Source organism: Prunus dulcis, chromosome 7 (genome assembly GCF_902201215.1).
Source record: "Prunus dulcis chromosome 7, ALMONDv2, whole genome shotgun sequence".
Lineage (NCBI taxonomy): Eukaryota > Viridiplantae > Streptophyta > Magnoliopsida > Rosales > Rosaceae > Prunus > Prunus dulcis.
In genome coordinates this window covers 8366698-8381011 of record NC_047656.1, presented here as the reverse complement: position 1 = coordinate 8381011, position 14314 = coordinate 8366698, and the positions used below count along the sequence as shown (strand labels likewise).

The 14314-nt window shown below is 35.9% G+C and overlaps 2 protein-coding genes across 2 annotated transcripts; one reads left to right on the top strand and one right to left on the bottom strand.

Moving 5' to 3' along the window:
- The first annotated feature begins 309 nt into the window (after window positions 1-309).
- On the top strand, window positions 310-4501 carry LOC117635898 (AP2-like ethylene-responsive transcription factor At2g41710). Its single transcript, XM_034370277.1, has 9 exons — window positions 310-752; window positions 924-1006; window positions 1168-1176; window positions 1290-1378; window positions 1703-1776; window positions 1854-1904; window positions 2611-2672; window positions 2856-3487; window positions 4089-4501. The coding sequence occupies exons 1-9, from the start codon at window positions 529-531 to the stop codon at window positions 4140-4142; spliced, it is 1278 nt and encodes a 425-aa protein (XP_034226168.1). The 5' UTR covers window positions 310-528; the 3' UTR covers window positions 4143-4501.
- A 740-nt stretch (window positions 4502-5241) lies between these two features.
- Window positions 5242-7341, bottom strand: LOC117634754 (protein PATRONUS 1). The gene is made up of 5 exons (XM_034368969.1): window positions 7233-7341; window positions 6368-6465; window positions 5869-6282; window positions 5724-5782; window positions 5242-5631 (listed from the first exon to the last, which is right to left on the bottom strand). Exons 2-5 carry the CDS (start codon window positions 6423-6425, stop codon window positions 5470-5472), a joined length of 693 nt encoding a protein of 230 aa, XP_034224860.1. The 5' UTR covers window positions 6426-6465; window positions 7233-7341; the 3' UTR covers window positions 5242-5469.
- Between the last annotated feature and the right edge of the window lie 6973 nt (window positions 7342-14314).

Here is a 14314-nt window from a genome sequence, read left to right as displayed (position 1 = left end):
CTCTCTTATAATGCTTATTATTTTTTAATAAAGCATCTTTTTTAACAATAAAAAATAAAACATAAAAAATGAATTGTAGAGTATTATGTAATTAATTTCTTTTTAAAAACGAAAAGTAAAATGTTTTTCTTTAACAGGCTTTGGATCCTTGGGTGAGGCTGCAGACATGGAGCACTGCAAGACATGTGGCTTTCGCAGACAACGCCACTACACACTTTCAAAGCGTCCTAAATTACGAAACTACCCCCACTACTCATCCTAGCCGTTACAACCTTTTCAACCTAAAAAGACCCAATCATCACGACCGCCATAATAAAAACAAATCAAGGGCAAATTGGTACTTCCGCTCACTCTTCCTCTTCTCTCACTGTAGTTTTTCCTCTCTACAGTCCTGAAACAAAAACAAAAGCAAAACCCATAAACTCCAAAACAGCTCAACACTCAGACTTCCTCCCTCTCTCACTCATCCATTTCTCTCTCTAGGTTTTTGTTGTTGTTTTGGTTTGGGTTCGATTGAAGTGTTCAATCATGGCGTCGTCGTCCTCCGATCCCGGTCCAAAGACCGAAAGCGGCGGCGGCGGCGGTGCCGGAGCAGAGGCGTCAGAGGCGGTGACGGCGAGCGATCAGCTATTGCTGTACAGAGGGCTCAAGAAAGCGAAGAAAGAGAGAGGCTGTACGGCCAAAGAGCGCATCAGCAAAATGCCTCCTTGTGCTGCTGGAAAACGCAGCTCCATTTACCGTGGAGTCACTCGGTAAGCAGCTGTTTGGTTACTGAGAAAATGTGCAAATCACGATTTTTTTTGGTTTCCAAGCTTAGGCTTGCTTGCTAGTCCGAAAATGTTTCAATTTCATATTTTTGATGCATTTATAAAAATAATAAAAAATAAAGGAAAAAATTTTGATTACTGGTATTGGAAATTTAGGCATAGGTGGACAGGTCGTTATGAAGCTCATCTTTGGGACAAAAGTACATGGAACCAGAACCAGAATAAGAAGGGAAAGCAAGGTCTCTCTCTCTCTCTCTCTCTCTCTCTCTCAGATATGCTTATATACATGCCTTTCTTCTTTTTTTGTTCCCATTTTTGTATATGTATGCATATGTAATTGCTGACAAGATTTGATTTTGGACTGTGCATGGAACTATTGGCGCGTGATTCAATATGCCAGTTTACTTGGGTAAGTTGGTGGCTCAAGTTTTTCTTGAATTCCTTAAGAAACTGCTAATTATTGTGTAATGTATTATGCATCGTATCAATCGGTAATCCTTGAGTAGCATGTTTAATTTACAGGGGCGTATGACGATGAAGAGGCTGCAGCTAGAGCTTATGATCTTGCTGCCTTGAAATACTGGGGCCCTGGCACACTCATTAATTTTCCTGTGAGATTAGTGTCATTGATTCACTGTTTTCATTTTATTGTTTTTGTTGCACTTGGAGCTGCATCCATGGCCTATCATTTTTTGAATTTCTTCCCTTTTTGTTAATTGGGTATCATTTGTTTTACTGTTAAATACTAATAGTGAAAATAAAGCTATGTTTTCCAAATCAATATCTCAGTTTTTTCATGTCATGGATTGGAAATACATGACATATGTAAATATTTTTTAGATACACTATGTAAAACGTGCCAATTTCCAGCACTTCTGTTGTCAACTAAAGTATTCCCCTTGTTCAAGTTTTTACTCTTCTTTCAATTACTTCAGGTTACAGATTACACAAGGGATCTTGAAGAGATGCAGAATATGTCAAGGGAGGAATACCTTGCATCTCTTAGAAGGTGTCTACATAGTTGTTTAAGTACATATTGGAATCTGAAAACTGTGCACATTGCTTATAGTAATTCTTTTCCTTCAGGAAGAGCAGTGGTTTCTCGAGAGGAATTTCTAAATATCGTGGGCTTTCCAGGTATATTTTACATTTAAATGTTGCTTGTGTGCACAATATGTGTAAATTCATTTCCAATAGAATTTCTTGGCACATTATGTGCTTCCTTAAAGATGCTCATTTATAAGTTTTTGAGATTGAAGTTTTGTTGGTTATTTAGTTAGAGTCTTTTTCTTCTTCTTTTAGGTGTCAACTGTCCCAAACTGGAATCGGGACAAGAAGTAAAAAACTAGTTTATCACCAGTAGTAACAAATTATTTATCATTCATGCTCATGGAGTTATACATTGGAAATCTCAGTTCCACCAGATTTCTATATAATATTATGTTCTTTATATTTTCTTCTGTGGGGTCTTCTCAGTTGTTTTTATTTTTTATTTTTTTAATGTTATCCAGTCTCGTTTTCCACCAAACTGACTGGAAAATTTAGGCATGCTGTGGATTGCATCACTACAGTGCCAATTTTTTTAGTGTAGTTAAATTTCAGCTTGTAAAGGCATAAAATATCTGCAAGTGCATGTGAAATTCTATAGTGAGGGTGCCATATATGGACCTTCATATTAGCCATAAGATCATTTCATTAAACATAAGTGAAATTCTATAGTGAAGGTCCGTATATGGCACCCTCACTGTAGAACGACTCGTAAGCACTGCCAGAAATTCATATTGTGCTTCTTCTTTCTGTTCTTAACTTGTTTTTTTTTTTTTTTTTTCCCTAAACATAACAGTCGTTGGGAACCATCATTGGGTCGTATGGGTGGGTCAGAGTACTTCAATAGCATACATTATGGTAAGTTCTCAAGAGATGCTAAATTCAAGCAATTTTTTGGGTGAGCAGCAAAATCAGTTTCCTCATATTTAACCTTGTGCAAAGAAATTGCAGATGCAGGCTTTTTGAATTTATTTATATTCCTTTCATCTGGATTACTGCCTAAATCAGTGCCACTTTCCATCTGTCTTATGCCACTTAAAGGTACAGGCGATGATCCAGTCACAGAAAGTGAATTTTTGGGATCTTTTTGCATTGAAAGAAAGTTTGATTTAACAAGTTACATCAAGTGGTGGGGAACCAACAAATCTCGTCAAGCTGACACTAGCACAAAATCATCAGAAGAAACAAAACATGGTTTTGTTGGAGACATTGGAGTTGAACTTAAAACATTGGAATGGGAAATCCAGCCTACTGAACCATACCAGATTCCCCGTTTGGGCATTTCCCGTGTAAGTAAAAAGCATAAAGGTGCCAGAGTCTCTGCCATGAGCATCTTGTCACGGTCAGCTGCCTATAAGAACTTGCAAGAGAATGCATCAAAAAAGCAAGAAAACAATGCAGATAATGATGAGAATGAAAACAAAAATACCATCCACAAGATGGACTACGGCAAGGCAGTTGAAAAATCCACAAGTCATGATGAGAGACTTAGTGCTGCATTAGGAATGAGTAGTGGATTGTCTCTCCAAGTCCAAAGAAATGCGTTCCCATTGACTCCGTTCTTGTCTGCGCCGCTTATGACCAACTACAATACCATTGATCCCTTAGTAGATCCCATTCTTTGGACATCTCTTGCTCCTGTTCTTCCCTCTGGAATTTCTCGTACTGCTGAGGTTGGTATTTTCACATAGAGAATCCCTCTTTTTGTTTTCTGTTTTTTGTTCCCAAGAGAAATAATAAACCATTTCTTAGCTTGCCTCATAAATAACATGCATGTGATCAGTGGTTTGCTAGTACTCATATAATTGTATCTTTTTCTTAATTTGATTCATATAATGACCTCGACCAGAACATAAGTGAGAGCTAGTTTCTTTCTAAGGTTTGTTGAAGGGGTGGAGATTTTTTAATTTTTTTGGCCAAGGGATGGAGATATAGTTCAAAACATATAACATTGTTTTTGTTAGCATTAGTGATATGGACTCTAGTATAAGGACTGACAATAACCACATATACTTTCTCGTCACGGGATGGAATCTTTTTTCTATAGGACATGAGATGGCATTGATCAGTTAATCTTATGTACAATCTGCATGTAGAAAATAATCAAATGAAGGGCCAATTATTGAATAGAAAAAATTTCTCAATAATATGGAAAATGCAATTAAATTTTGCCTTTCCACTCCTCCCATGGTTTAGGGTTTAGGGGGACCTCTATCCTTAATTTTATTTCCTATGCGACTTCACCTTATAAGGATTTCAAATGTTGTAATGCAGATTACAAAGACTGAGACAAGTTCAACTTTCACTTTATTTCGGCCCGAAGAATGATGCTGCATTTCCATTTGCTCTACAAGTTGGTGAGGTGCATGTGTTCGTTGCCCGACTTCATCTGTTCAGGAAGTTGTATTGTACCTATGCATTACCATGCAACAAACGCAGTAAAAGGGCATGAAGAGTCAATGTAGCTAGACAAGGCTTTTACTTTTTTTTTCTTCCAGGTTTGTATTACGTGGGGTGTAGAGAATATAGAAAGGGAGTGTCTATCTTTTATATAGAAATTTTTTAATGTATGTTGATCAACTAATTTCATAGAGCATTTGCTGAATAAGTTGAAGACACGAGTTCTTGATTTGAGTATATTGTACAGAAAAGATAGTTATTTGATAAACATGCACAAATTGGAATCATTGCTTGTTGCTGTTAATGCCTTGATCAAATGCTCACTGTAATTGAATTAGCAAAAGTATTACCATAATCATGAAGTGTTTGTGTCCCACGTGTGAATGATGCAATGCACATCCAAATTGGCCGGCGTTGTATCTCTCCACGGTTTTGGGTTCTGGTTCTTGGTAGTGGTAATTGTAGGAGGTGTATTGTGATAATGTCAGCTGTCCACTTATCTGCAACTTACGAATTTGGTTAATACAAAACTCTATGATCATATTTTTACTTATTTTTTTCTTGGATTGTCGAATTCGATCCGTGCTAAGAGATTTATCATTCATGGATGTTGATAAGGGTCCTCCCCAACAATGCTTTCTCTAGTTTAAAAGGGCAACTAATGTTACTAACGTTACCTTTTACTTCGTGTTACTGTCAAAATTGTTTTACAGGTGTTCCTGTAAACACAGATTTCATTTTTCTTTTCTTTTTCTTTTTTGGTGAGAATTAAAAAAGGTGAAAGTTTATAGAACAACTCTGCACCATTGAAGAAGGAAGAAAAGAAACCCACACAAGCGAGATTCATGAATTAAAAAATGGTTCACCTAGAAGTTGCATATGCCTTTTGTTCTCATGAATCATGAACTTCAAGGCTAACATTTCTAGCCAAACCAGTAAGAATGAGATTAAAATTCAGAAATTTCAAACTCCAAACAGACACAGGCTTTTGAGAGCTTCAAAATTTTCACCCAGATACGTCAAAATATAACAGATCATAAATGTGGGTTGAATAAAAGAATCAAACATTCATCACCTTTAACTACATAGAGTCTTGGAACAAGCAATAACATCCAAATGCTCAATTAACAAAACAGCTAAGAAAACCCTTCTGGAAGCAAGGGGGACTATCAATTTCAAGTTCAAATTGATGCTCCGTCACACTATACGCATTTTGGAGATTGGAGGGGAATCAATCCCTTGAAAACTATGGTGTTTACATCAACTGGAAGTCACAGTCCTCCGAAAACAAAGAGGAAACAGTGTGGAAACTTGGTGATTTTGGAGAGAAAGGAGGTGAGTCAAGCTTTTCGGACAACCAGGATGGTTCAAGCTCATTCATCTCTTCCAAATCCAAATACCTCGGGGGAGACTCTGGCTGAAAACAAAGACAAACAAACGGTACAGTCACAAAAAATCTAAACTGACAAAGTGATTGCAGAAAAAGAAAAAGGGGAATGCAAAAGTTACCTCAAATTTACTTGACGATGCAGGTGCTGCCCAGGGAGATGCAAGATTCTTGCAAGAATCTGAACAAAAAATGAATTAACTAATGAATTAAAATGTCCAGAAATCATTGATATCAAGAAATTCAACTATTTTAAAAGTAAAATACCCTTATGTAGTCCAAGTGTCATCAGAAAATGATCCATGTCCATAGCCTGGGTTTGTGCTTTAATGCATTCTTCATGATTGTGCATAAATCGTTCCTCTGCAATAGCACCAGGACAAATAGCCTCCTCCGCCACAACACTCAGCTTCATGTTGTGCTTCTTCTGCACTAGTGGTGCCTGTGAGTTTGAAATGTCAGATAGAGCCTTCCTGCTACGGGTCTGAACCTTATCTGAGGCCTTAGAAAAGGCTTTCTTATTGCTTGCATCATGAACCATTTCCTTGGGAAGCTGCTTTTTTGACGCCTGGGTGAGAGCAGGCTTCCCCGAATTCGATAGATCACCAAGTGGTTTCCTTGCACCAAGCCCCTCTTTCCTTTGTTTTCTGAAGGTATCACCTTTCCCCCCAAGAGAAGCTCCTGTCATAGATATTATAAGGGTTAGACCAAACCAGCAGAACAACAATTTTAGACTTTAAAGAAAAGCTGAGCTAGACTTGAGTACCATGAGAGTGAACAATGAGATTCTGATCTTGAAACAAATGACCAATTGTTGATGCCATTGTGCTTTCTTGTAGTCAATTCAAATTAAACTTCTGAAAACTGTAGAAACAGCAGAAAAAGAATGCAGGAATTTAGCATATCTCTTCATATTCAATTGAGGGTGCAAGATGCAATCAATCACTGATTATAATATGCTTAAGATCAGAATTTGACATTCTTGGCTAGAAAAATAAACATTAATCACGATTGAGCAACAATTTTTTGTCAAGAACACTCAAGAAATTAGGTTGGATACCCCAAGAAGTAGGACATCATACACACCAGACCCCCATGACAAGAAATACACTTCTGGGTCATCTTGATCCTAATATTCAACTTCCAATCCCACAAGAATTTCATATCTATCTTCCCCAGTCACCAAATCATCATCAAATCCGTAAAATCCTCCCTTACTTAGGGTTAAGCCTTGGCTCCCACAAATTGGATGTCTTTAAATATTAAAGAAAGAAAGACAGACAAAGAAAGAAACATTCCACTGTAATCATAATTAATTAGTTACAATAACTTCTTTAACAAATATTAAAATGAAATTAATCAGAAATTAAACTTCACATCCAAAGTCCTCCTTCCCTTTCTTTCGGCAAATTGCAAATTGTTTACCCCTACAGAAAGATTCTTCTTCCATTTCGTAACCGAAACTAAAATTTTTACAAGATTAAGTAAACGAAGTGTATTCTATATCATCCCCAGTCACCAATCATCATCAAATCCCTAAAATCCTCCTTACTTAGGGTTAAACCTTGGCCCCCATAAATAAAACCCAAGTTAACAAACAAATCAGAAATAAAAAGATGGCAAAATTATACCTGTCAGAACAGAGGCAGAGGGCTGAAGTGAAAATGAAGAAGGCAGATTACAAGTAGTTTCGTTCGCAGAATAAGCGCTGAGTAAGATCGCAACAGAGAAATGCGTTTTTAAAATTTGAGAACAGAGAGGTCGGCCATATAGACGGATGGGATTCCAACGGTAACTTCATGTTGTTTTTACGTTAATACCCCTATTATCAACACCTAATTACCAAAATTACATTTTCATGTTTATCCGTCCGATTAGACACTTTGAATCCCCACCGTAATTGTTTATCCGTCCGATTATTCATGTCACATTTTCATATTTTGTGACTATATACTTTTTTCTTTTCTTTTTTCTGCCTAATGTTTGAAGAAGTTTCAAATTTAAATTATGTCTTCCTCATCAGAAAAAATTATTTAGACTTTGAAAAAAACTCTTAACTTTAAAACAAATTTATTCATTAAACATACGATCATATAATGAGTATATTATGTTAATTATTACACATATTTAAATTAACATGAGTTTTATAAACGACTTGTAACAAGTGATTAAGAATATTTACTCATGCATCCTAAGTCCTAGATTTGATTCCCCCTAATATAATTACATATAGTACACATACCACATAACACATATTGGAGCGGGTTTGAGCAAGTCCAAACAGGTCAGACCTCTTTGCGCTCTATTGGTCCAGATCTCTGGCCAAGCTCGAGCTCATAAACCTTAACACAAGGCCTACTTTATGTAATATCGGTCAGGCCATCCAATATATTATGACGGGCTGAGTTTTAGCCCACCACACCAAATGGGCTTACATCGGGCCTCGAGCTAGTGGACCAAATGATGATGGCTAAATGTAGGCATTATGAAACCTTGGAATGAAAGCTGTTACAATCCCCAAGAAACATTAGAAGGTGGGCACAAGCCCCGTTCTCACCCCAAATCGGAACCGGAGCTGACACTATTCGTTTGGTCTTGTTTTGACAAAAAAAATTATAAAACTGATTTGGTCTAGTTTGAATCGGAACTTCTTCTTTTTTTCAATTTTTTTTTTTTTTACAAAACCCGACTAAAATGTTATTTTTTTAGGCTTAAAAATTCACAAATGGGTCAATTTCATGCAAACAGAGGTGATTTGGAGTTGGACTTGGAGAAAGATTAGTTATGGACTTAGAAATTTAACATTGGGTTTAAATATTTTATTAAAAAAATACACAGTTGATCTGATTTTTTCACTACAAGAATCAGAACCGAATCAAACTGGTCCAGTTTGATTTTTAGTCGGCCCAGTTCAGCTATGTTTTTCAATTTTCCACTTTGAATGCCCACCCCCAATTAGAACAAATCAAAATTGGTTCAGTCGGTAAGAGGGGTGGGTTTGAAACTCGGCATAAAAGAAACTATATAACTCGCTACACTTGAAGTACATATAAGCTTCTATAATGAGGGGCTATGTTGAGGGATTACAATAAGGGGCTTCAATCCAACAGTCCAATAATAACTTTACACTGGATCGAACAGCTATTAAGGACCCACTCATTATAACCCCTTACAAAAACCCCTCATTCTAGCCTGGCCTTTTATTTAATATTGTCAAGGTTGGGCCAAGCCCAAAACAAGTAGAACAAGGCATGAAGGTTGAGAACTTGGGAGAGAGAGGAGCAGTGGCGAACCTACAAATACGCAAGAAGGTACAATTACACCTCTTCTCGCTGGAGAAAGTGTTGTAGATGTCAGAAAGTTGCACCTCCGCTCAGTCTGGTTGTGCACTCCACATGTTCGACAAAGTGAAAGTGAATACATGAGAAAGACTAGAGACCCAGCTGGAGGATGCCCACTTTGAGAATCAATATCAGTGTAGAATGAAAAGGAGGAAACTCCTTTAGTATTAAAGAGATTTTGCTTTTAAAAAAAGGAAGTCCTTTTTTGAGAAATTCTTCCCGTCTCCACCAATCCAAGTCTATAAGATCATCAAATTCATAAATAAATTTTTTTTACTACTCCTCCACCAAATCTGTTTATTTTCTTGATTTTTTTTATTTTCATAGAGAACTTCAATCTTTTATAAAAACTGATTCATCGATTAAGTCTGGTGCCAAGAAAGAAAATATTGTATTGATCAAGCTTCCAAAGTAAGTTCAAATGTAATTCAAACTTATATATGTTTTTATTTTAATTTTTTTTATAAAACTTTTAGCCTTTCAAAATTGCTCCTTCGTTAAAAAAATTCTTGAGTTTACCAGTGTAGAGGAGGGACGTGGGAATTCAAATTCAAAATATGATGGCAACTAAAGATTATTACTCTTAATCACTTGAACTACAATCCCCTTTCTTATGAGAAGTTATTTTGACACTCATTTTTTAGCCACTTGCACTTGTTTTGTGAGCGCAGAAAATTGTAAGATATTCCAACCATTTGAGCTATAAAATTATACTATATTATTTTTATGAACTAAAGATAAATCAATGCTACAACAACCAGATTGGACGAACCATGAAAGCAAAAGAAAGTCCAATTGATTGTTATTTTCCAGTCCTGGATGGAGAAAGTGTAAGGGATCATTTGCTACCATTCACCTTTAAAATCCATCTGGTTGAATGGCAGGTTTTGACATCTTTTGTTTGTTAGGTATTATCATCGTAATCATTTTTTTTTTGAAAGATAATTTTCCATTAGCTAAGTTAACGAGGGCCATTAAATTGTTGATTTGATGTTACCCAAAAATGATATTATTATATGATATTAAAATATGATCGATGTATTTAAAATATTTTCACTTTAGAGTATAATATCAATAAATATCTACTTATATTATAACACGTACACAAGTTATTCCACGTGACGAAAGTTCTGTACCACACTATGATTACTTACAAGTAGAGAAGGAAAATTAAAAAGAAAATAATAGTAATATTTTAGAAATAAACAAATAATCATAAACACGATTGTTTGTACATGTAATTTGTAAATGGGCATATGCCATGGCTCTTGGAATAATTGCAATGTGCTTTGTTTGCTTCCAAATCCAAAAGCATCTCTCCACCACGAGCCACAGTATGATCCTGCAATTCTGGGTCCTACTTGCATCCTACGGCTCACAGCAATCCAAGGACACTTTGGAGTTGGACACTCTGGGCCCACTCTGGGCCCCACCAGGAAGCTTCCCTACAGCACACGTGTACAGCGACCCAGTTCTGCTAGACCTGATGTTTTGTCTGCAACGTTATCTGCTCTCTACAAAAAACCAATGTCATCTTAATTTCCTAGGTCATACTTTAATTTTAATTTTAATTTATTTATCGCTTTTTATATTTTTGCTGGGAGATTAATTATTACTTTGGCGGTGGTCAGTGGTTCGTCTTAAAAAGGCGATGCTAATTATATATTTCCATTGGTTTAAGATTTGCCACCGAAATCTCTTCATTCAGCTCATCCCTAAATTCTCACAATAAATTCAGACAATTTCTTTTTAGTACAAATGGGAGGGAGACTTGCTTTTTGGTAAAAAGAGAAGAGTGCTGTTATTTTTTAGTGGAAACGATGTATTTATTTCAATAAAATTGAAATCGACAGCATATCTTCCTCAACCAACAAGTTCTAGATGAAAGCAGGAGGGTCCCATGAGAACATGTCAATTGATGAAATAGTGAAATATGCAATACTATGTGCCATTGTATTGGCATCACTAGAAACAAAACAAATTGAAGAATTATTTAGTTGTTGAAACCAAAAAAACGACAATCTTCGATCGATACTGATGAGTTGTCTACAATGTTAGATCATTATTAAAATTCACTTTAACCTTAGATCTATCATCCTCGCTCATCTCCAACATCAACACCAAACTCCTCCTTACCCTTCAAAAAGCCAACATGTTATTACTACAAAAATGAAAATCAATGAACCCAGCCTAAAGAGACAGAGACAGAGACAGAGAGATAGAGAGAGATGAGAGGAAATGAGGATTTGTTGACGTCGGTGGCACGTGGGGAGGGGGTCGCCGCTGGCGGGTGGGAGGGGTGGACGAGCTTTGGCGGCTCTTGGGTTTTTGGTTTTGTTTTTAAGAATTAATTTTAGTTTTGTTTTTAGTTATTAAAAGTGAACATTGTCAAAAATAAAATAAAATTAGATAGTCCTTAGAAGTCATTTTATGAATGGGTAAATTAGTCTTTAAAATTTTAAAAATAAGGTGGGTGGGAAAATAGGACAGGTGAGTGGAAATAACAGCACTCAAAGAGAAATGCCTCATGTTTACACTTCGAATTCTTCCTCTTTATTATTAATGAGAAATAGAAAGAAACTTCATGTTTAAACTTTTTTTATTTTTTTATTTTATTTGACCCTTTGTTGCTGAGTAAAGGTATGTTATATGAGTTTGATGTTGGCGATGGATCCTTCCATATTGGTTATAACTTGTAACTCTTTTATGGGTAGTTGTAGTGACCTTTGTAGCTATTGTAATTGTATTGTCCTCATGGCATAATTTATGAATGCAATCTTCTTATTGTTTAGGAAAAAAAAACCTACCCCTGAATTGTGCATACCATCTTTTCAGAATTTTTTTTCCCTGGCCATGATCCTTTTAAATACTATTTCTTGTTTTCTTTATCACATCAATTGAGTCTTGAACAATCATCCACCATTTAATTTCCGCATCTCTAAATAAGCCCCTAAAAGGGTGATGAGAAACTTCAATATGAGCGTGACTAAGAAGATATCACCACAAAAGACTTCTTATTCAAAACACCACAATGGACTTATTCACTAACCCAAAAAACAAGGCAAGGAGAGAGAAGAGGGGAGGAGAGGCAATAATGCTTCTTCCTCCTCCCTCTATGAAGTTTTTCTATTTTATTTGTCGTGGTAGTTGGTTTTTGCCTTCTTCTAATGCAAATCACCTTCAACCAAAAAAAAAATCTAAACCTTTTCATGAATTAATAAATGTGGACATTTTATGAAAATGAAATATAATTTATGACATCAATGCTACATCAAACAAAAACATATGCCCGGCTACGAAAAGTCAGGTTTTTTTTTTTTTTTTTTTTGGTTGAGAAATTCTATGATTGCATTCATAATTCAGTCAAAAAAGCCACTAGCCACAAAAAGGGCCAATACAAACTAACCACAAAAGGGCCATTACAATAACAGAGCGATCTAATATCAAAATTAAGAAAATCAGGTATGTTTCCACCAACGATCAGGCAAGATCGAAGAAACTCTAGCATAGACATCCCAACTAAGATTGCAAACTTAGAATAATAATAAAAAGATAAAGCTTGAAAAAACCAAGCCATAACAATACAAATAAAACTCTCACCAAGGAGAGATGAAAAAGCTCTCACAAAGGAGAGATAAAAAAACTCTCACAAAATGAGAGGCGAAGACTACACAGAGAATCCAAAGAGTCTCTGCAACTTATTTCAAACGTAAAGAAATTGCAAAAAAGATGGTGGTGGAGATCCGACGTCAAAATGCAGGTGAAAATCCGACGTTGAGCCGCAGCCGCCAATAATGGTTGGATGAAAATCATAACAAAATTAAGACAAATAGGGAAAACCCTTTGTCTCTGAAAATGAGGGAAGAGGTGAAAGGAGGAAAAGAGGAAGAGAAGAGGGGAGAGGGGGGGGAAGAACAATGGCTTCTTCCCCCCTCAAAGTGGAAAAGGCTTGAAGAGTGTTTTTTAGGAGAAAGTCAGGTCTAAACTAATTTATGATATTAAGCACAATTAGTAACTACATATTTTGAAAAAAAATCATACTTAATTAAGTTCCTTTGGAGTGACGAATACGTGACAATCTGAAAGCCAAAGCAGGTGAAATGCTTTACTCTGAAAGTTACTTCTTGATTGGTGATTGAACGTTGAAGCAAAGTTTTTAATATTATGATCCAATCATTTTGCAACCATGTAGATATGTGAATGGTCGATTCCTTCCCAGGCCCTAGTGGGACTGACACATTGACATACAGTGCATATAGACATTTAAGCAAAGTTGAATATTTTCCTCAATCATTCAATTCAATTAATTATGACCTCACATAGAGTAACTATTGTTCATGATATTTAAACTTAAATGACCAAATCTTTATTCTATTATATCAAAAAGAATAATTAAGAAGTCATATGTATATGTTGTTTTAAAAAATAAATAGGTTAAGTCAGAAAGGGCCAATGTTTTTCTTCTCTAACACATGAATGGACATAGTTGGTTCATATTTAAAATAACGAGAGGAGCTTCCTTATTTCGGTGTCCTTGTCATTGTCTTCCTACTTCTTTTTTTACATGAAATGTAACATACGGAAATAAATTGGAAGAGGTATGCAATGACATGAAGTAGAGGCGGCAATTATTGATATGGCACATTTTCTTTTCCCAGAATTGATATGACACATGAATGGACATTGTTGGTTCATACCCAAAATAATAAGAGGAACTTCCCAATCTTGATGTCACTGTCATTGTTTTCATATCTCTCTTTTTACATGACATATAATAGGAGGAGATAGATAGGAAGAGGGATACAATGACATGAAGTAGAGGTGACAATTATCAACATGACACGATCAAAATACGAGTTAAATTCAGGTCAACTAGCTAAACACTATTAAAAAAATTGGGAGGGGGTGTTTCAGGTTGACCCGTAGGTCACATTTAACATGTTTAATTTTGTTACATATTTTTAACAATAAATTTGTCTTTTTGTATAATATATTATAATCGCTTAATGAGTTTTTTTTGTCAGAATAATTTAAGCGGGTTAAACGAGTTAAACAAATTAATGTGTTTAAGTTCAATAATAATTCAACTCAACTCATTCAATAAACAGAACCCTTTTAATAAATAAGTTGTATTCGAATTAGAGATTTTTGACCAGTTTAATACCTCAATATGACCCGAACCCGACGCCAAACAACCCACAACGGCAGGCAGGTAGTATTTGTCCAAAATAAGACCTCACAAACACAGCACACCCATCATCGCCCATTCAACATCTCGTATCTCGCGTGAAGTACATCACACTCACTCTCCAGTAGTCTCAACGAAAAATCTGACCGGAAAGCGCCTCCATTTCTACCAACTTCACTTTATT